The sequence below is a fragment of the Dysidea avara genome, chromosome 5, assembly GCF_963678975.1.
Source record: "Dysidea avara chromosome 5, odDysAvar1.4, whole genome shotgun sequence".
NCBI classification, from domain to species: Eukaryota; Metazoa; Porifera; class Demospongiae; order Dictyoceratida; family Dysideidae; genus Dysidea; species Dysidea avara.
The window spans coordinates 10,562,193-10,583,847 of NC_089276.1; the positions used below are offsets into that span (position 1 = coordinate 10,562,193).

The 21,655-nt window shown below is 38.2% G+C and overlaps 2 protein-coding genes and 2 long non-coding RNA genes across 6 annotated transcripts; 2 read left to right on the forward strand and 2 right to left on the reverse strand.

The window, feature by feature from the left end:
- The first annotated feature begins 6,365 nt into the window (after window positions 1-6,365).
- LOC136256765 (uncharacterized) lies at window positions 6,366-8,885 on the forward strand. The gene is made up of 3 exons (XR_010701641.1): window positions 6,366-6,550; window positions 8,306-8,420; window positions 8,468-8,885. It is a non-coding gene; the product is annotated as an uncharacterized lncRNA (long non-coding RNA).
- A 472-nt stretch (window positions 8,886-9,357) lies between these two features.
- Window positions 9,358-21,524, reverse strand: LOC136256789 (uncharacterized). Its single transcript, XR_010701652.1, has 5 exons — window positions 21,361-21,524; window positions 20,356-20,410; window positions 18,950-19,355; window positions 10,617-10,815; window positions 9,358-9,701 (listed from the first exon to the last, which is right to left on the reverse strand). It is a non-coding gene; the product is annotated as an uncharacterized lncRNA (long non-coding RNA).
- LOC136256785 (uncharacterized) lies at window positions 11,781-13,931 on the forward strand. Of its 2 annotated transcripts, XM_066049808.1 has the most exons (3): window positions 11,781-11,916; window positions 11,965-12,153; window positions 12,263-13,931. In XM_066049808.1, exons 1-3 carry the CDS (start codon window positions 11,850-11,852, stop codon window positions 13,699-13,701), a joined length of 1,695 nt encoding a protein of 564 aa, XP_065905880.1. In that variant the 5' UTR covers window positions 11,781-11,849; the 3' UTR covers window positions 13,702-13,931. The 2 variants fall into 2 exon arrangements, with proteins under 2 accessions (XP_065905880.1, XP_065905879.1); XM_066049807.1 differs by having other exon boundaries at window positions 11,841-12,153.
- LOC136256784 (uncharacterized) lies at window positions 13,669-16,783 on the reverse strand. Of its 2 annotated transcripts, XM_066049806.1 has the most exons (3): window positions 16,649-16,783; window positions 16,309-16,600; window positions 13,669-16,144 (listed from the first exon to the last, which is right to left on the reverse strand). In XM_066049806.1, exons 1-3 carry the CDS (start codon window positions 16,713-16,715, stop codon window positions 13,912-13,914), a joined length of 2,592 nt encoding a protein of 863 aa, XP_065905878.1. In that variant the 5' UTR covers window positions 16,716-16,783; the 3' UTR covers window positions 13,669-13,911. The 2 variants fall into 2 exon arrangements, with proteins under 2 accessions (XP_065905878.1, XP_065905877.1); XM_066049805.1 differs by having other exon boundaries at window positions 16,309-16,783.
- Window positions 21,525-21,655: the final 131 nt, after the last annotated feature.

The following is a 21,655-nucleotide window of genomic DNA, read 5'->3' on the forward strand; positions in this document are numbered from 1 at the left end:
GCTGGTAACCTAGTTTTGTTTAGCTTGATGATAAATGGCAGTCCAAAATGTTTGGTAGTAGTAGCAGTTAATTGGTGTTTCTGTGATTTCATAATTATGATGTAGTACCCATTGGTTTTCCAGGAGCTCCATCTAGCTCAAATTGAAAATGAAATTAATAATTAAATTGTTTGGGGATATTTCGCACTGTGATAAGGTTGTAGGGTGATAGTGAAGTCGCTGTGGAGCATGAGAGGTGTAGGCCAATTGTGACTGGATCTGCAAAAACAGGGCACATGATTTTAGCCTAACTTTCACCACTCATGATTTTTATACCATCATGCTATAATGGCTATGTAATTTTCAGCTCTTAGTAAGCCTTTATGATGTAAGTTACAGAATGCAAATATTCTGTTCCACTACTGAGATATAATCTGTAGCATGACAAGGTGTAGTGTGTACCTACATGTTTGCAGGCCCAGTCACAATATAGCTGCCCTGTGGTGCTGATCTTAGAACGACATGTGAAAACTGGGGATAAAATAACTGTTACACAACATCCAGTAACATTTTTTGCCATAGTTCTAGTCAATAATTGATTGATGACTATTGTAGCTGGAAATGGCTGATATAATTCTTTAATGCTGCAGGAAATTTTGAAATGGTGAGAAGTTTCAGATCTTTTCCAGTAAACCTATTATGCATCCGACCGTATAGATTATGCATCCAACTGTATCAGTTTCTCTTGGTCTGGGTGGTAGGGCAGTTTTTGTTTTTTCAAAGATAGCAACCCTGTGCCAGTAACCCAGTGAATCATATACGTATTATTGTGCGTACTTTTCAACTACAACCACTCTGGATATGATCTGGTTATAGGTAGCAAGTTTCATATGGTTCTTTGTGTGAAGCACAAAAAATTTAACTTCTCTTAACATTCTAAAGGTGATATTTCTGTGAAGATAACAATTGTACCTCCGGTTTTGTGGTAGATCTAGTCATTCCTTTCAATCCACAAGTTAAGGCTTAAATCAAGCTCATAAATTTCATTGGATTTATGTGAATTATTGTTTATAATTCTATGATAGTTTTTCTGTGTTTAAACCAAACTTGGTTGCCTATGGAACTCGTTTTACAAAGTTACACTTCAGACCACACTCAGGAGCCTATGTTATTTAGTAATCCAAAGGTTCTGTGCTGTGGTTGTAGAGAAAAAAATGGATTAAAGTTAATGCTTAGATGATAATGAAACTGCCAGTGCTACCAGTGCGAAAATAAGCATGAAAGAGTCTAAGAAATGAAAACTGTCCAAGCAGTGCCTGTCAAGGCTTCATGTACAGTATAAGTGCATCAAACTTCAAGAAAATTAGTTAACACATACGTTTGTGATTAAGGGGAGTTTTGTAATTGTGCAATAAGAAAAAGGTGTGATTTACCCCTGGGTGATTTTGGTGTGTAAAATCTGAAGGTTCATCTCCACAGTAATGGTTTTGTTTGGAGAAGATGAGCTATGCAATGCACGTACGTATGCATGCATGCATGAAAATCACGTACATGCTGGATAAACGAGTTGCAGTGTCTCAAAATGTAAAACTAAAAAGGCTCAGCTCCAACCGGCTACTCTAATCAAACTGACAATCTAATAGAGTAGTCAAGTAGTTAACTGATTTGAAATGACTGCTTTATTAGAGTATATGAAAATAATCACAAAGGAGAGCTCTATATTTTACTAGAAAAATGCACCCATGCTTTTATATGGAGATATGATTACTGACAAAATGACATAGCTACCTGTATCATGGTCACTTAATAATAATTTTATGCTTATAATACGTACTACTGCAAGCATTGCAAGGTATAATACTGTAAGTCATTCAGCCCAATGACAGTACTGGCATAGAGTGTTGAGCATATAGTGGATTGGCAGTGTTGGGCAAGTTACTTTGTAAAAGTAACTAGTTACATATTACATATTACTTGCAACAGAACTATTTAGTTACAGTTACATATTACCAAAAAATAAAGTAACTGTAATAATATTACATATTATATTACTTTGTGTTCACAGCCGTAAGCTGTCACGTGTGAAACTACCACCTTATCACGTGACATGATTACGTTGTTGTACAATGTGGAAATCTTGGTTATAAGTAAGAAGCTAGTGAATAAGCTTCATTCAGTAGGCCTCGTTACTTCGTTGTGGTTAGGCGTTACTCAGAGGATTACTAACGAGATCAGTAACTTCGTTACTTCTAGTAATAATATTACGTCATATTAGACTCGTTACAGTAATTATATTACTTAGGTAACGCGTTACGTTTGTAAGTAAAGTATCTTGCGTTATATTACCTGTTTTCATAGCGTATTTCGTTGTATTACTTTGTTACCACAAAAGTAATAATATTACGTAACGCGTTACATAAGTAACGCGTTACTCCCAACACTGTGGATTGGTGCCTTGACATCATATCAGGAATCACCATATTCTTAATTAGTATAACTACTGGATCAGCTTTCTTGGAACACAATATTGGAAATGATTTATTTTGTTTTTGAAAGAAATGAATACCAGTGTGTAGCTAGTGAGATTTCACTCTATTCAAGCTACTATCAAGCCGGTGTGCACTTGTAAAAGTCTTTAACATGATCTGATTAGTGTTGAGCTTCAAAACAAAAGAATTCTTGTTTGATTCAGTAGTTGAACTAAATGCCATGGCTATAGTGGTGCTGCATGGTCACCCCGGGAAAAAAAAAAATTCAAAATAAAAAAAGCTATACAACAATGTGAGGTGATCTAGTGATCACATGTCAAGCTCAGTACAGTATGTAACAATAAAACACTTGAAGAACTGCTTTCATTCAGACATCACTCTAATCCTAGCAAAGTTGCTCTGTATGCCAGTTCAAAGTTTTGGACCATGGACTTGGCACGAATTTGATGATCTTGACTGAAACCATTAACATCGATCACTTACTTGTGCTTATTTCCCATTACCTATAGCTAGTAGAACAAAAACTGATGCGGGCAGAAGGTGATTACTGTAATTGCAATATTTAAAGAGGGAGTCCACTCAGTTTAAGCCGATTTTCAGTGGAGCCCTGTAAACAGTATACAAAAATATACAACACAAATATACACACCAGCAAAAAAAATACTTAATTAAAATACAAATACTTAAATGATGACAAAGTGGTAGCCTGTACAACTGTTAATGCCAAACTGTTCCATAAAATCGTTCCATGATAAAAGGACCTTTTTTACCAAAGTTAGTGGCAACTCTGGGTACAAATAGGCGATTAATATTACATCCACAATAACCTGTCACATCTTTAGAATACCGGAAAACATAATACGAAAGGGAATAATTATTTACAGACTTTAATGACTGTGTGGTAACGTCAATGTTCAGTCAAAGTATACTGATTAGTAGCTATAGGTAGGGTCCGCAATCCGAAAAATCAACTTTTACAAATCGATCCCCCTACCATTGTGGGATGTTCATTGTGGTATCCCATTGCAAGATTCACCATGAAACCGGAGGCACGATTGTTGTCTTCACAGAAATATCGATTTTAGTATTTCGTGAGATGCAAATATTATTTTTAAAATTTCGTGCTCCACACAAAGAACAGGATAGAACTTGCTGCTTAGCTAGATATTATCTAGAGTTAATGTAGTTAAAAAGTACGCACAGTAATAAGCAAATGATTCACTGGGTTCCCGGCACAGGGTCGCTTTTTCTCAAAAAGCAGAAAACGAAACACAAATTTTCGAATTCAAACTGCCCTACCAGCCAAGACAAGAAAAGCCAACTCTTCCTCATAGTGATGTGATAAGGTTGGATGCATAGTCTGTCTATGCTGTTAGTCTGGATAGGATCTGAGACTTCTCACCATCTGGGTGAAGAACGTCAAAATTTTCGTGCGTCATTTCAAGGGATTCTCTCAATGGTACCAAAGTGCTTTCCAGTACTTCTGATGCCACACTGGTCACTTAATTTTGTTTAGAATGATGATAAATGATGGATCAAAACGTTTGGTAGTAGTAGTAGTTGGTGTTTCTGTGATTTCATATGATGCAGTATACCAGCAGCTCACCAGGAGCTCCACCCAGCTCGAATCAAAAATGACAGATTATGTGCTTTTATCGGTTTGTTTTTGGATGTTTTGCAGCATAATGGTGATGTAGGGTGATCTAGTGAAGATTTGAAGCCGCTGTGGAGCGTAAGAGGTGAAGTCAAATTTGGACGATTTTGCTGCCTCCCTTGATGCATAGCTTAGAACGAGGCGTGGAAGCCGTGGATGAAATAATAATTGACAACCGCTGCTACCAAACGTTCAGGGACATCTTTTGCCATAGTTTTAGTTTATAATTGATGATTGTTGTGGCTGCAGAGGCGCTGGAATTGGCTAGAAAGCACGACACAATTCTTTGATGCTGCAGAAAAATTTGACGTTCGTCACCCAGATGGTGAGAAGTCTCAGATCTTTTCCAAACTAACAGCATAGACAGACTATGCACCCAACCGTATCGAAACACTATGAGGAAGAGTTGGCTTCTCTTGCCCTGGGTGCCGGGTAGGGCAGTTTGAATTCGAAACGTCGTATCTCTTTGTCTGTTTTTTCAAAGAAAGCAACCCTGTGCCGGGCACCCAGCGAGTCATTTACTTATTTCTGTGAGTACTTTTCAAGTACAACAACTCTGGATACCATTTGGCTAAGTAGCAAGTTTCATCCGGTCCTATGTGTGGAGCACGAAATTTTAAAAATAAAGTTTGTATCTTGCGAAATACTGAAAACAATATTTCTGTGAAGACAACAATCGTGCCTCCGGTTTCATGGTGGATCAAGCAATGGGATACTACAATGAACATCCCACAGTGGTAGATTTGTAGAAGTTGATTTTTCGGATTGCGGACCCTAGTATAGGTAATCACACACATTTGAGTGCAATTAGGGACTGAATAATTGTACGAGTAACAGTCAAAATTGCACGAGGCGAAGCCGAGTGCAATTTTGGCTGTTATGAGTACAATTATTCCATAATTGCACGAAAATGCGACCCCGTGTGATTGCCTACTAATCACATAGTGACCACCCTTCATGGTTTGTAGTACACATCTATCCAGTTCTATGTGGCCATTAACTTCTACCAGGTGATTGCATCATCCTTCTTTGTATTACATCATTTGTTGTTGCACTTAAAAGGCTTCACATGTCAGCAATTCTGATTGGCTACTCAAAATGTCTACATATGTTGCACTTAAAAGGCTTCTATTGTCAGCTCATTTGATTGGCTATCATTATATCACTTTCTTGTTGCACTTAAAAGGCTTCTGTTATTCTGCTACTTTACAGTGCAATTACAGAAACAAGGTCATGCGATTTGGGATTAATTGCACTCCTACTATTGAGACTAATGTATGACAAATTAAATCACTATGTGATTAGTAACTATACAGTTGACCCTTGTTATTTGAGTATGTGACTGCTCTATTAGTGTAATTCAATTCTGAAAGGTGTGATTGAGGTACCCTTTCATTTTGTTGAACAATACTCCAACTCTTTAGTTACCCTTCTTTGCTTATATGCACAGCTACCTTAACACTTGGTCATCCTGTGCCTCCTTATGTCATGAATAGTACATTCATGTAATCTATCAAATGTCTTAAAAAATTGATGTGAGCGGTGACGCGAAACTGGAGTTTAAACTGGATGCACCATGCAGCTGAAACATCCACCGTTTGTTCATTCCGAGAGTGCGAACTACATTAGCCAAACGCAGTTTCTATTTCTGAGGAATACAGACATGGAACTCATTAAATCCTCTTTATATGCAGCAAGGAAACTCCTAATTCAAAACCTGTATCATTCATTGTACTAATTATAACTGATAACTGTATATGTGTAGGTAGATGTAGTATATATTGCATATATGTATGTAGTCTCACGTAGACAGACCACTTTTTTTTTCTTTTTCATTTGGTCAGGAAATTTTTTTTCCCTTTTTCGTTTGGTTGGGAAAAATTTTTTTTCCTGACTAAATGAAAAAAAAGCAGTCTGGCCACGCGAGACTAGTATGTATGTGTGTGTGTGTGTGTGTGCTTAGTGGTGTTGAGGTTGTTGTGGAACTTTGGGTTCTGCGACCACTCCCTGTGAGACCTGGACAGTCCTCCTACAGATTACTAGCCGTGCTCCAGGAAGATTTTCCTGCACAAGGCTCAAGTGTCTGAGTGGTGCACAGGCATCCCAGTGCTGGCTCACTGGGCGGCAATATAGCTGTGTTATAGTGTTAGTACGGCTACCGAAGACTTTGCTGTTTTTTTGCTTTTTGTGTGTGCATCTATGTATATGTACAAATTTATTTTCTTATAGAATAATTTCTTTGGTGACCAAGTTGTCACATATGGCACCGTGCTCAATATGGAGTCCCCACAATTCATCACACTACAGTGGACCAGAGATGGGACAGTACGCAGTGAGACTGGGAACACTCTATGGGTCTGTGCTACTGGATCATACTGCTGTACTGTGAATGACATCATCGTCCATTGTGCTCATATTGATGTGCAAGGTGAGTAGTGTAATGAAATCATTCCAAGGGTCTTAAAGTTATGTAGTCTTGTCTGGAGAACAATGGCTATCATACAGCAATAAAGATATAGTTAAGAAAAGTGACAGTTTAGTATTAACACCTATGCCTTCTTTTGATCTATATCCTACTGTAATACTCTTTGGTGTGAAAACGTTTAGCCCCTGTAACTTTATTGTATTTGTGGGAAAACCATTGATCTACGCACATGAATAGATTGTAAGATACATGATTTTAAAAATTTCAACTTGTTAAGGCCAAAAGCTCTGAATTTGAAATTTAACCATGGATGCAGCCAATCATAGTGTTTAGTTCATAGCCAGTTAGCTACTGACATAGCCACAATTTTGTGATTTTGAGCTGAAGTATTCACAATGGTATTATCTGTAACACAAGCATATCATTATGGGGTGGTGGGTGGGCAATTGGTATATGAATAGAATATATGGCCAAGTATGTCATATAGAGTCTTCAATCTCTCAAGCCCAATTGTGCCACTGAAATTGAAAGAAAAGTATGTATAAAACAACTGGGCAACTGTGCAATGGTGTCTATGTTTCTAGCCTCGTGTTCCAGCTGGCCAGTAGCAGTTCAAGGTGTCAGATTATTTCTAGAAATTTGTTAATAAAAAGCAGCCTGAGTAAATCAGTGGCGGCATAGCTTATATATTATACTGTATTGGTGTTGCAAGGTGAAAACTGAACTTCAGTGGTGTGTGCATAGATCAACTATTGGGTCACATTTTAATGTATTTGCTCTATTGAATATACGTATAGTAGGACCTCCAAACTCCCAGGAATGGGGACTACTTTTGTGTTCAGATGACTGCAATAGTCCACATTAGTTGTGTGAAAAGTCTATATTACTTTATATATTAATGTATCCTGCAGCAGTGAAAATCTTCCCCCTTGAAATTTTGGATGGTGGCAATCTGCAAAATATCCCACCTAGAAAAAAACCTTCAATACAGTAACACAAATTATGTACAGCATTTCAATCTTATCTGGACAATACTGTACAGTGGCCTCAGTTATTCAAAAACCACCTGGATGCCCCTTAACAATGCCATTTAAAAGGAAAATTTTTTATGGATAGCTACCAATCCACAAAATTTTCCCCCTCGAAAATAACTAGTGATGTGCAATATATCGATAATATCGCATATCGCGATAAATTTCTATATTGTGATTGACTTATGATAAAATTATATCGTGACATTGTTGTGACGCATAACAATGCACCACTTTTTACACAAAGTTTACTGATAATGATATTTAAGACAGTACAGCAGAGCTTATAGAGACTTCAAGGAGGTTAGGTGGGATTTTGTAGAATTCTGTTGTTACTTTTCACGTAAGTTCAAGTGTTAAAATCTCATTTTAGTAATTTATTACCATACCTTTACCTTCATGCTGATTTACATATTGTGATAATTTATCGTATCTTGATAAAAAAAAGATTGCAATAATTGTGATAGGTCATGTCATATACAAAATATTCTATATCGCACAACACTAAAAATAACCCACTATACTGTATGGTTAGATGGTTACCGCATGATGTTTTGTGAATTGCTGAATGTTACTTGCTGTCACCAAAAATAGACAACTGTTTATTCAACCTATCTGTTTTATTGATATGTAAATACATACTTCATGTACGTTGCACATGTGTGTGTGTGTTCAGTATTGTAAGAGTGAAATATTAGTGTATTAGTGACATTTGAACCAATTTTAGCATTCTCCTTGATGAAAGAACAATATTGTATCAGACATGAAGTACAATACTGAATAACACTCTGGTGATGCATTCACCACCAATGTGAAAAAGTCATGCATCCCAATCAGTAAAAGTACAGTTGAATTCGCTAAGTATAGTTTATTGTAAATCTGTTTATAGGTGACAAGCCAGTGGATCAGCTACCTAATAAGGTTAGCCTACAATACATTGGTTTAACTGTTAGATCTTTCCAACAGCAATTACTAGTGTATGAATGTTACTATTCTTCACAAATTCTTAAGTGAAGCTGACAGGAGAGTTGTAGCTATGAAGCCTGATGGCAATTGTTGTTATAGGACCGTCCACTCCTTACCAACTATTTGAGAACACCCGACACAACATGATCCATCCACTAAGTGAGTCAAAATGGGATCTACAATACCCAGTGTTTCCAGGGCTACATCAATTTATATCTTACTAAAACCCAATGACTTTGAATTTGTACTATGAAAATTGTCAATAGTCATTATGATGCCATCATATTATTCAAAAGTGACAACAACACAACTGTACTGTAAGGTGATCAGAGTGAATTGATTGACTCAACTGATTAGAGCAATGAATTCACTGGTTAACAAGTTTCACTATGTACTTTAAATTAAAATATAACTATATTGATATCATAACTGAAATATTTTGCAAATCGCCACCATCAAAAATTTTGAAGGGGGAAATTTTTGCTTCTGCAGGATGCAGTAATGCTATTTTGATCAGGCTGTGAAGTTCGAGGGGGGGAAATTTTCGTGGATAGGCAGGATAGCTGCCGATTCACAAATTTGTAAAAAATTTCCCCCTCAGAAAAACACTATAATGGTATTCTCTAAAATCCTTATTTACCAGATCAAGGTATGGCATGTAAGTTTTTGTTGAGTACTGGATCCTTTACTTCTAAGTGCCTGAGTTCATCACTAAATAGTCTTTGTGGCAACTAAAACTGAATAATAACCAATTGCTACACATCGGGTTGGGTTGTATACCCAACACAGAGAAACCTCATTAGTAGTGTAATCTGTAGGACCCAAAATAAGTGGCCTCCTTATTGAGATTTTTTAAAACCAACAGCTATGTATGTGATCAAAATTTGGTCATGTTGGTGCATTTATACATTCAGACTGTTAAAAGATATAGCTACTTAAATTTCAGTTCATTGTACATACACATGTAGGACTTTACAGTCTGGTACGGCTAGTAGAGTACAGATTTACCAACGTATATAGCAGTCCCTGTAGCATGAATTCTTATGTTGTCTCTTAATGGATGGAGTACAAAGTAGCAGTGTACGTAACACCAGTTCTCAAAGTTCTCCTTAATTATCAGCTATTGATTCAACTCCATCAAGCTCATAACATCTTTGCTGTGATAAAAAGTAAAGAATTACAGTAAGAATTCACCCACAGTGTGTTGTACGTAGCGATGTAAACATAAAACGGTTATGTTGTTACAGTTGTGACATTCAATAAATGATGACATTGACATACCATATATGTAGCGCTAATATTTGACGACGGAAAAGTTTGACATCTTGGATGATTGAGCATGTTGAACAAAAATAATCAAAGTGGTCAAAATTTCTCATGTTAAACTTTCACACTATAGGGCAGATTGCATAATGAATTTAGATATGACACTGGAAATAAAAAATGGTTCAGTATGGACATGAAGTATTTATACCCTCATAGCATTATTGAAGTATTTGCTGAAACGCAAAAGAGTATCAGGAATACTTCTTGTGATATTGTACGAACTGTGCAACACGTGGTTGTGTATGCACATAAGATATTAAATAGCCTATGTTTTCATCCCTGCATGTTGTGAAGACAATCTTGTGTGCAGTTTGAGGCATGAATTGGGTAATCAACAGTGTCCAGATAAACCATACACGCAGGCATACACAACCACACTACACATTTCATACAAAATTGTATGGGGGTTAAATAAATTACAATGAAACCTGTTTAATCAGGTCATTTGTCTAAATTGTTATTGACAAATATGTGTCATTTCTGTACAAATATACCATGACTGTATCCCCTCACCCAGAGTACTGTTCTTCACCCCTGACATGAGTAGTCAGACCTTCATTTAGAAAATGACTCGAGGGAGGGCAAAATACAGTTTTGTCAGAATGGGGGAGGGCAATAGTGTAAACATCTGTGTGCATACTTTTATGGGCATGGCAGCTAGGAGCAGGAATTGTTTGCATTTTAGACTCATATATGTACACTGCTACTGGTGCATTCTGAGGTACCTGTGAAGTTACACTACTCACCTTGCACATCAATATGAGCACAATGGACAATGATGCCATTCACAGCACAGCAGTATGATCAAGTAGCACAGACCCATAGAGTGTTCCCAGTCTCACTGAGTACTGTCCCATCTCTGGTCCACTGTAGTGTGATGAATTGCGCGGACTCCATATTGAGCACGTTACCATCTGTGACAACTTGGTCACCAAAGAAATTATTCTATAAGAAAACAAATTTGTACATATACATAGATGCACACACTTCGGCAGCTATACTAATGCAGCTATTGCCATCCAGTGAGCCAGCACTGGGATGTCTATGCACCACTCAGACACTTGAGCCTTGTGCAGGCAAATCCAGGGCTAGTAATCTGTAGGAGGACTGTCCAGGTCTCACGGAGAGAGGTCGCGGAATCCAAAGTTCCACAACAACCTCAACCTCAACACCACTAAGCGCGCGCGCGCACACACACACACACACAAATATTATAGTGACCATGCTGGTTCCAAACATATTGTAGCTAAGGTGTATTTCATGACCAAAATAAGACCACATCACATAGGCACTTAAAGGTCATACTTTACTTCTTTTAATATACAGTAAGTGACTTGCGTAATGCAAAGGTATATAACATAATAATATTATTGAGGAGTGTCCTACTCCCATATACTCCTGTAGAAGAGTGTATTTTAAAGTGAGTGATGTAACGACTAAGTGTGGTTTGTGACATATAAGAACCCATAAAGTACCGTGTCGCTCAAGACATCTGTGAGTGCCCAAGCAACAAATGCCTACAAGCAATTGTCTAAACCCATGACAAGAAGGTACACTTGTAGTTTGGTGAGAAACACTGAGGAGCTTGAGCTAGTTTAGTTGCTAGTGACCATGCTGGCATGCCTACAATCAATATTAATTACAAAAAGACATACAGTACCATCATGATATGTCTTTCTACAGTATACGAGAGTAGAATACTCTCCTCAGTATTATATTATGAACTCTTGCTTAATTTGATGTAAGGAAATTGTAGTGTACTATATACGTACACTTTACTTACATTTGCAATGCTCCACATATAATGCATGTTGTATGAAGAAGGTAGTTGCACAGTTCATTGTAGGGCTAAAATAAATAAATAAATAAATAGGTACTTGTTAAGGATTTTAGTATTCGGATAGTAAAATGGGCCTTATCCGAAATTACGTCACAAATAAAAATGGTGTCTTTAGTAGGGGGACACGTGAACTGATTCAATGGAAGATTCGAGCGATTTGGAGAATATCTCCGTAGTAGTGGAAGATATTAAGAGTTTTTCTGCAGGTATAACAGCACCATGGTATAGCGAATTAATTTATTCCTACTTTACAGCGCGAGAGGCACGAGGCTGCTCAGCTGATGTTGGCGATTATGACGGTGCCGAAGACAATGACGGCGAATTCGATTACAATGAAGAAGTGAAGCATAGACCGCCCACCAAGAAGGCACCAAATGATTGTAACAAGCCTCCAAGTCCAAATGGCAATAACGTTGGTGAGCGCACTACACTAGTGCCGCAAAGTGAGTATTGGATGTACAGTTTCTGTATGGTTTAGCTTGAACGATGTGCGGATTAAGCCATTACATCTACTGTTGCTGCTGCAATTAATTTTGCCTTGTATTTTTATAGGAGATGTAAATGCTGCACAGAACCATTTGGTACACCTCTCTAGAAGTAAGGAGGAATGGCGTGGAGATTATCGTTGTGTGCCACTTTGCCGAAATTCTAGTGCCCAAAATGCACGCAGAGAGGAGCTAGGAATGCCTAGAGTTTCTTTTCATAGCTTTCCAGATGTGAACACGGAAAAAGGGAAACAATGGATAGCAAAAATACGCCGAGACCCAGGTTTAGCTTTTACTATTAACAAGTACACTAAAATTTGTTCACAACACTTCACTGCTGATGACTTTGTAACCTCACCTGTGCCTGGATACTCTCCAGTGAGATCCCGTTTGAAAGCATCTGCTGTTCCAACAGTTTTTTCGTGGAATGCAAAGAAACAACGTGAAACTGTGACATCTAAAATAGCCTCCTTAGCCATTCAGCGTAAAGACTATCAGTTGTTAGATACAGGTGGAAGTTCAGATGTCCTGAGCATCAATGAGGATGTTGATTCCTTTCATGTGGAAGATTCTTTTGAACCAGTTAATTTTTTGGATGAAGTTGACCATTTGAGGGGAAAAGTTTCTCAGTTACAAGCTGAACTTGAATTGGCAAAGGATGCCGCCACAAAGTCACTTTTTCGCCTACAGAACATCAAAGATAATGATGAAGATGTGAAATACTATACAGGATTTCCAGATTACGCTACTCTCTTAGCTTTCTTTGAAGTGCTTTTAGAATCAGATGCAACTGTTATGCGTCAGTGGGATGGCAAGAACTGTAAGAGTAACTATGATGATGAAAGCAAACGTGGACGGCATTGCAAGTTGCCATTACTTGAACAATTTTTTCTGACTTTAGTGAGACTACGTCTTGGGCTTTTTGAATATGATTTATCTAAAAGATTTGATATATCACAAGCCACAGTCTCAAGAATAACAGCCACATGGATCAATTTGTTGTACCGTACTCTGAAAGGGATTGAAACATTCCCTCCTTGGCACATAGTCAAGAAGTACATGCCAGAGTCGTTCAAGAAACAATATCCAGATACTAGAGTGATTATAGATGCGACTGAGTTTTATGTTGAGCGTCCATCATCACTACTATCACAGTGCAGTACATTTTCTGCTTACAAAAACAATAACACAGTTAAAGTTCTTATAGGGATCACTCCAAGTGGTGTCATTTCTTTCGTCTCCAAATGCTATGAAGGATCTATTTCTGATAGAAAGTTGGTTGAAGTTAGTGGTCTTTTGGAAAAACTGGAACCAGGGGACCAAATCATGGCTGATAAGGGTTTTCAGATCCAAGACCTGCTTGCACCACTTGGAGTACAATTAACTATACCTCCTTTTCTGGCAAGTAAAGCACAAATGGCAACTAGTGATGTGATTGTAACTAAGAAAATTGCCAATCTACGAGTACACGTGGAAAGGGCAATTGGACGTGTAAAAGAGTTTTGAATTTTAAAGAACACAATTCCAGCCACCATGTGGGATTCAATCAATGAAGTTGTTTATGTTTGCTGCATGATAACCAACTTCAGCCCACCCTTAGTTAGTTAACATTGCTTTTACTTGTTACGTTTTAAAAGAAATTGTACATAATATGTCCAGTGAATCATAAATTATTACATTGTAACGTTAACACAGAAATATTTACATTATTATTAATCACACACTGTAGAATTGTAATGATTCTGTCCATTGTATATATATAATTAAAAGTGGTTGTGGGTTCACAGTGCTCCATTGGTTACACAATTCATCTGTTGTCAGTGGAATGAAAATTCCTCCCCTCATCTTGGGCATTACTGGTGGAGGTGTACAGACAAACTTTCGTGCAAAGGTACAAGTCTGGTCACTTGTAGCAGTTAAAACAACTATGTCTCTCTGCATGCCAATGGCAAGTAAGCGAAGTTCAATATCACCTCCCCAAGTCGTAGTTAGAGGGATCTCTTGACATTTTTGTAACCACTGAACAACAGTTAGTCCGATTTCTTTGCGAACATCAGGATACTTCCACATAATAGACTGAGCCACCTTTCTAAGGCGTTGGCAAATACCTCCATCACCATCACTAACTCGGGATATCAGCCCAGCCTGGTGAGCAATTGAATGGTACAGGCAGTTTCCATCGCCTTTTACCACATGTTGTTTGACATCCATGCACTGCAAAGCAGCCTGTAATGAAAGTGACAAGCAAAATGCTGAAACTTTTCTGCAAGCATCTGTTATTGTCATCTTGCCACAAACATAGGGGCATTTGACTTCTAAACAGCCTGTTTTGTGTTCATTCTGACTGGGATCAGTCACTATGCCATCTGGGCTTGCTGCAAGCCAAGATTCAAACTCATCTACTATCAAGCCACACTTGGTTACCAGGACATTTACTCCTTGACTACGCTGGTACTGCACATATGAAGAGATAGCATCTTTTTCATGTTGTTTTCCATAAGAAATTGCTGCAGTGTTAATTTGTGATGGGTAAAGCTTCTTTCGTATAAATGCTTCACATGTGGTGGTGCTTTTTCTATGGCACACTTCTTTCATGATTGAAGCAGTGATTCGTAATTTTCTTGCGTTAAACCAGAGTTCTGAATCTGACTGCAATCTAGTAGCAGCTTCAAGGTCTTTTCTTTGCTCTAAATTTAAAACAACATGGCTTCTGTATAGCACATCGGTGAGATGTGGTGGAACCACTGATTCTTTCTCTTCTATATCATTTACATCACTCCTTTCATGGGTATAACAGTGATCATGCTTCACATGAACCACTTGAGCTGCTAAATCATCTTGAAACGTCTTCTTCTGTGCAGCAGCCCGTGCAACTCTTTCTTTTTTTACTTGATCAAAATGACTTTCCAGTGGTGGTGGTTCATCATCAAAAAGTTGTAAGAAACAAGAAGACCCATATTTCATTAGGAGAGACCTTGCTTGAGTTGCCTTTTTTCTTTCAGCTGGTGTCTTTGCCACTTGAACTGCATTATTAACAGATAAAATCTTATTTTGCTCAATGGCAAATAACCGTTCCTTTAGAATCCTTACTTTATTTGGGTCAATAATCCTTCTAGACAGTGGTCGACAATCCCATTTATTTACGTGATGTATCTTGAGTCGCTTTTGTACTCCATATTCCTCTTTTGAAAGACACACATCATCTATTGGCCTGGGTTCAACGTTCCTTTTTCTTGGCTGGTTCCACACTTGTAGCCGCTCTGTACAACCTCTTTGTTCATCCTCTTGGAGACCACAGTGTATATAGTCCTCTAAACAGTACAGAGTGGCTGTCACATGATTGCAACATCCTGAGAGACCAGCTGGGCAAGCACAGCAAGCAGTAACAACACGAGCAGAGGACTCATCGATAACAATAGCCACATGATATATCCGGTCTTTCCTCATTGATGGCAGTACTGTTGCTGAAATACAAACATAACCAAAAGCACTTGGCATTGGGTGGTACTTGATGTTCTGTACATGACCATCTTTGTAAAATCGATATGCCTTGTCCAGTGTTCTGGTATACTCCACAGGAACGTAAACATAATCAGATTGCACTGCTGGTTGCTCATCAGGACTTGGAATTAATTTTGATTTGTCCTGTTTACAGTTTGTTGATATAATTTCTGCCCGTTTGTCTGCAATTCCCTCTAAACAGCTGACTCGTCTAAGCAACACCTTACGATCAACTAAGAAATCATAAATTGTGCTAAAGGTAATTGTTGGAATCTTGTATAATCTACTTGTACACAATGTATCATCTGCAGCTGGTACAGAATGAAGCAACCTTGACGGCAAGGACTGAGGATCATCAACAGCAGCAGCCAGCTTTTTTCGACTGTTTGCCCCTTTGTCAGGATCAACCAGGTGCTGGTCCCATCCATAATTGATATAGCATTGCACCCTTGTAAAATAGAAAAGAGATTTATAATACAATATTTGTAAAGGAAACATTGGATACTTTAGCCATTACTTGTCTGAAATATATTTCGTACAAGAACTGGCCTGAGGTTGCATATACACAGTCTAGACACTGATTCTGGAAAAAGCATGCTATTTACTACTGACCTCTCAATAAGATCTGATTTCTTCCCTGAAATTGGAGCACCACGGCAAATCAGCCACCTTTTCAGCTGAACCACAGTCAGTTGGTTCGGTGACTTTCCATTAAGTGAGGCACCAGGAATATCAGTCTCAGTTAACATCAAAATATCGCCATTCGGAGGCTTGTTACAATCATTTGGTGCCTTCTTGGTGGGCGGTCTATGTTTCACTTCTTCATTGCAACCGAATTCGCCGTCATAGTTTTCGGCACCGTCATAATCGCCAATATCAGCTGAGCAGCCTCGTGCCTCTCGCGCTGTACAGTAGGAATAAATTAATTCGCTATACCATGGTGCTGTTTTACCTGTAGAAAGACTCTTAATATCTTCCACTACTACGGAGATATTCTCCAAATCGCTCGAATCTTCCATTGAATCAGTTCACGTGTCCCCCTACTAAAGACGCCATTTTTATTTGTGACGTAATTTCGGATAAGGCCCATTGGTACTCGAGTACTCATTGAGATCATGTGATCCAATATTAATGAGCTCACATGATGTATTTGTTATCTGGCAGTGACAGTGTGGAGTTTGATTGAAGCATTTTGGTTGTCAGAAACATTTACTGGGTACTTTATAATGCAGCGTATTTATCATCACTGTTACTTAAAAGCTTTAAACTGCATATGGTATGCTTCAGTATAGGTATGGTAAGTATTCATGATTACTCGATCATTAATGCTAGAGATTGAGTACTCGAATACTAAAAAACCATGATCGATTCAGCCCTAGTTCCTTGTATCGGGAATCACTAGGATACAATTACGTGGTCTTGCTAATGTACATCTTAGCTACCTTCTGGACCTACAGTGCAATCACTACAATGTGATGGTCTTATTAATGAGGTCATGAAGTATGCCTCAGTTTGGTTGCGGCTTCCCATACAAAGACCACATTGTATTAGTGAGTTAGTAGTTACACTCCATTGTATAAGCAAGGTTGCATTCTAGCATACACACTTTATAAAGCTATGAACATTTCCTAACAGGGGTGTCACATAGACACATGTAGTAGGAATATCTACAACTGCCATCAAACTATTGTCCAGTCAAAATTTTCCCCAATGCGGAACTTTTCAAGTAAGCACTTTTCAATTGTGGGTTTCAGACTTCATCCTTGACTGTAGCACAAACTTAGCAGCCTTAGCCTTTGACTGCAGCTACAGATCTACCATTCCACTACGAGTCAGCACCTTGCATTCCTTCTCCCCTCCCCCCCACTCAGTCGTATTTTACTTTCTGGTTTACCCGTGGTTAGTCAGGAGCGGATTTAGGTGAGGGGCTAAGGTGGCTATAGCTCCCACTTTCTCTATTGACCCAGTACTTGGCCATCATAAATCAAAATCCTCTATGTCCATCAAAAACAGACTTAATTCAGAACTATACAATACTAGCAACACAAATGATACCTATAAAACTATACCTATTGGTTAATACTGTTCCAAAAGAAGGTGGGCTCTATTCTGCAAGAGTTCTCCGAGAAAATTCTGCAAGAGTTCTCCGAGAAATGCTTTCAATTGTGGGTTGCATCTCCATAGTTACAAAATATTTTCTATTGTGGGTTTTGTTTATTTAGATAACGGGAACTATGGATAAGAGGTAATCTTTTAATCAAAGGATTTGGTTGACCCTTTTCAAAAGTGAGTTATATGGTTGGTTTAGAGTCAGAATATTAGTCTAGTAGCTTTTATCAGTACCAACTCAAGCCATCTTGCAAAAGTATTCAGCTACTATATACTGATGTTAAAACTGCACCAGGTGTGATGACCCCAGTATGTTGTATATGTAACTAGCTAGATTCATTTGGCAGATCTAGGCTAGCTAGCTGTCATAATACCTCCAAAAACAGAAAGCTCATAACTGCATGCTCAATAGACGTACCAAACAAAAAGCCAGAGAATACAGTGAACCACAAAATATTAGTAGCCGATGGTCCACCATGATCACTTATACAGTAAGGTGCCAATGCCGCATCTATGCCCTTAGGTCCTTAAAAGCCCTTAGGTCCTTAAAAGCTGAGTAGTCCTAAGCAAGGGAGGATATATTGATTGTGATGTTAAAAGATCGTTCTAATCTCAACACCACCTTTTAGCTAACCACTATACCAGCTTTTATCCCACAGATTTAAATAGAAAAGGAGCTGATTTGTTAGTGCTGATCCACCTACTGGCTAGCTACGGTATGCAAATGAAATTTATCATGGTGCGAAGCCTTAAAATTAAAGTACTGAAAAACTCCTAAAAAATGTTCTCAGATTCAATATAAGAGAGCCTAATTTTCAAAATTTTCCTGGGGGGGCATGCCCCCAGACCCCCTAGTTTAGCATGCTGGTGTGCTTCACACATGCCATATCCAACAATTAAGCGACTTTTAATAAAAAAAATTTTTATTAGCAAGATACACGCGTCTACACTGGAAGCAGGTTTTCAAGGCTCTGTTTTGGATCGTCAGATAACTTTTAAACCCTTTCCAGGTTCTAGCAGGAATGGCCAGCATGACATCTACTTTCACGTAAAATGTAACAGCTTAATACGGCCTTCTTCATGGTACAAAGTAGGGGGTTTAACATTACACATAGAACCATTGGCCATGAAAATATTGGCTCACCTCAACAATCCAGGCGCGAACTTTTTAACGATTCCAGGTTATACCAGGCTAGATCTATCCTTTCTTGAATACTTCAGCTAGCTATACCGTTCGTGACGAACGTTTTACACGGTACAAATAATTTTATAAAAATCACTATCTCAATCCAATAGTCGCATACCCTGGCTGAGCACTGATTATTAATGACGCGCGCGCTATATTGCGTGGGCGAGTTGCAATGGAGAAGTATTACGTTCTTGAAAGTTTAATTCATCAACTTTTCAATGGTCAATAGTCCTTGTACATCATGCTTTTTTTGATCACGTGATACATCTTTGTATTTTGTACATGTAATCAAATAAATATTTTGAAAAATGGTCATTATAAAAATTTCAAGTTACTTGTTGCAGTTCTCCAACGTATAAACCTGTGGAAAAACAGTAACATTTAAATTGGTGAATTTAAAAAAATCTTTATCACGCACACACTACACACACACTACACACACACACACACTACACACACACACACACACACACACTACACACACACACACACACTACACACACACACACACTACACACACACACACACTACACACACACACACACACACACACACTACACACACACACACACTACACACACACACACACACACACACACACACACTACACACACACACACACTACACACACACACACACACACACACACTACACACACACACACACACACACACACACACACACACACACACACACACACACACACACACACACACACACACACACACACTACACACACACTTCACTACATATTCACATAAAAATAAAACACTACACGGTATGGTAATGGTTGTTTACATTGGTTAATTTTGTGGTGTGCCACATATAGCAACAAGGGAAATGTGTATCTGTGATCAAGAATTTAATTTAGTTTGTAATATCAATCTTTGTCAACTAGAGATGAACTGGCTATTGGTAAAAAGCGAGGGGTAGCCAATGCCTTGGGAATCTTGTATGCTATGTGAGAAATCCAATCAGAAATACACAAATATATTAGAAACCAAATCCTAAATCCAAAATCATGTAAAAATAAAGGAGAAAGTGAGTTTAACAAAGTAGACAATGATCGATCATGAATAACTAGAACAAGATGTAGATCAACAACTGTACAGGTAGTTACTAGTTAGCAATATCACTAAATGCTTTTAAAAATACATAAAGATTGGGAATCTCGTATACGCCAGTTTGGTGCTTTGCTTGGGCATTGGCAACCCCTCTGGTACACCATTTCTGTGTTTTGCGTGGGCGTTGGCTACCCCTCGGGAAAAATAAAATAATGAAAGACTATACAGAAGCTGATCTGTACAGAAGATGAGCCCTGCACAGCTACGTGGGCTTCTTTTTACAAAGCATACACTCACCTTATTTGCACATTGCCCAATCATCATCATGGACGCTTCCACCTCCCACCGTGCACTAAAGTAATAGAAACAAACATCATTAAATAATATAAGCATTAATATTATTATAGCATAACACAGCAGCACAATATTACAGCATGATAAACAAACCAAAGTATTTATACAGAAAACTATGTCATAGACATTTAATCGTCTTTGAGCAAGGCCATTTTAACGAAGGCGCAAATTGGGCGTGGGCAGGCAATTCATTACATTCTTTTCGCCGTTTATAACTATCACTGGCAAACTAATGCATATACTATATCAAAGAACGTATATATTTAAACAGTTGTATGATACTTATAGACTGTTTTTTCACTGTCAACCACTTCTTGCGCGTGGGCGGCCCACCACCCCTCCCCTCCGCACCCTCCCACCCACCCACCCCCTATATGATATACGTGCTATACAGCTGAGCATATAAAAGTTGCTAAAATTAACAGGTTTTTGTAGAATCAATTTTATTTTTAAAATTCTAATTGAACAAACAGTACATTTTCATACTGTAGCTGAATGACATTAAAATACATTGAATTGTCTGATATGCTAATACCTTTCTTCTATTACAGACATAACATGAATCTTATCAATAAATCTCTGCATTATAATACCAATTAGAATTTAAAGATCTTGCTAACTACCTACCGTACGCAAGGAAATTTTGACGTCAAAAAAATTTGACGAATTGGTTTAATTCGTCAAATTTAAATTCGTCAAATGTTTATAAGCGCCCTTAAAAGTACAGGTTTTGCCTACAATTTCTTGATTTTCGTCAACATTTTATTCGTCAAATCTGCTGAAGTCTGAATTCGTCAAAGTTTTTTGACGTCAAAATTTCCTTGCGTACGGTATGTTCTTCTCCAACTTAGCCCCCCCCCCCCTTTCAAAAAATCCTAGATCCGCCCCTGGTAGTGTATCTAGCAACTCACGAAACTACTGTCATGTATGTTGGTATACCCTGCTTACTATCTCTAGAGAAGTCCGAGGTAGTCTATGCTGGCATCATAGATAATACATCCCCCTGGCATCCAGCGCTGCGGCGTAGTGTATTAAAGGAGCACTCTAATGACTAAGCGCTTACAAAGTGCGTTATTATTTTGACGCGCCACATCAAGTTGGGTGCGTTACCATTCCCACAATCGATCGGGATATTGTTGCGAGATCCAAATTTTGCGAAATTGACTAGCATGACATGCACGAAAGGATTTTTCCGTAATTCTGTGCATCTCTTTGCAAAGTTACGAAAACTTAAGAAATGCAA

Coding starts and splice junctions, on each gene's coding strand:
- LOC136256785 (XM_066049807.1), top strand. CDS start 11,850: ATGGAAGATTCGAGCGATTTGGAGAATATCTCCGTAGTAGTGGAAGAT. Junction 12,154..12,262: donor CACTACACTAGTGCCGCAAA/GTGAGTATTGGA, acceptor GTATTTTTATAG/GAGATGTAAATGCTGCACAG.
- LOC136256784 (XM_066049805.1), bottom strand. CDS start 16,715: ATGGAAGATTCGAGCGATTTGGAGAATATCTCCGTAGTAGTGGAAGAT. Junction 16,145..16,308: donor AAATCAGATCTTATTGAGAG/GTCAGTAGTAAA, acceptor CTATTTTACAAG/GGTGCAATGCTATATCAATT.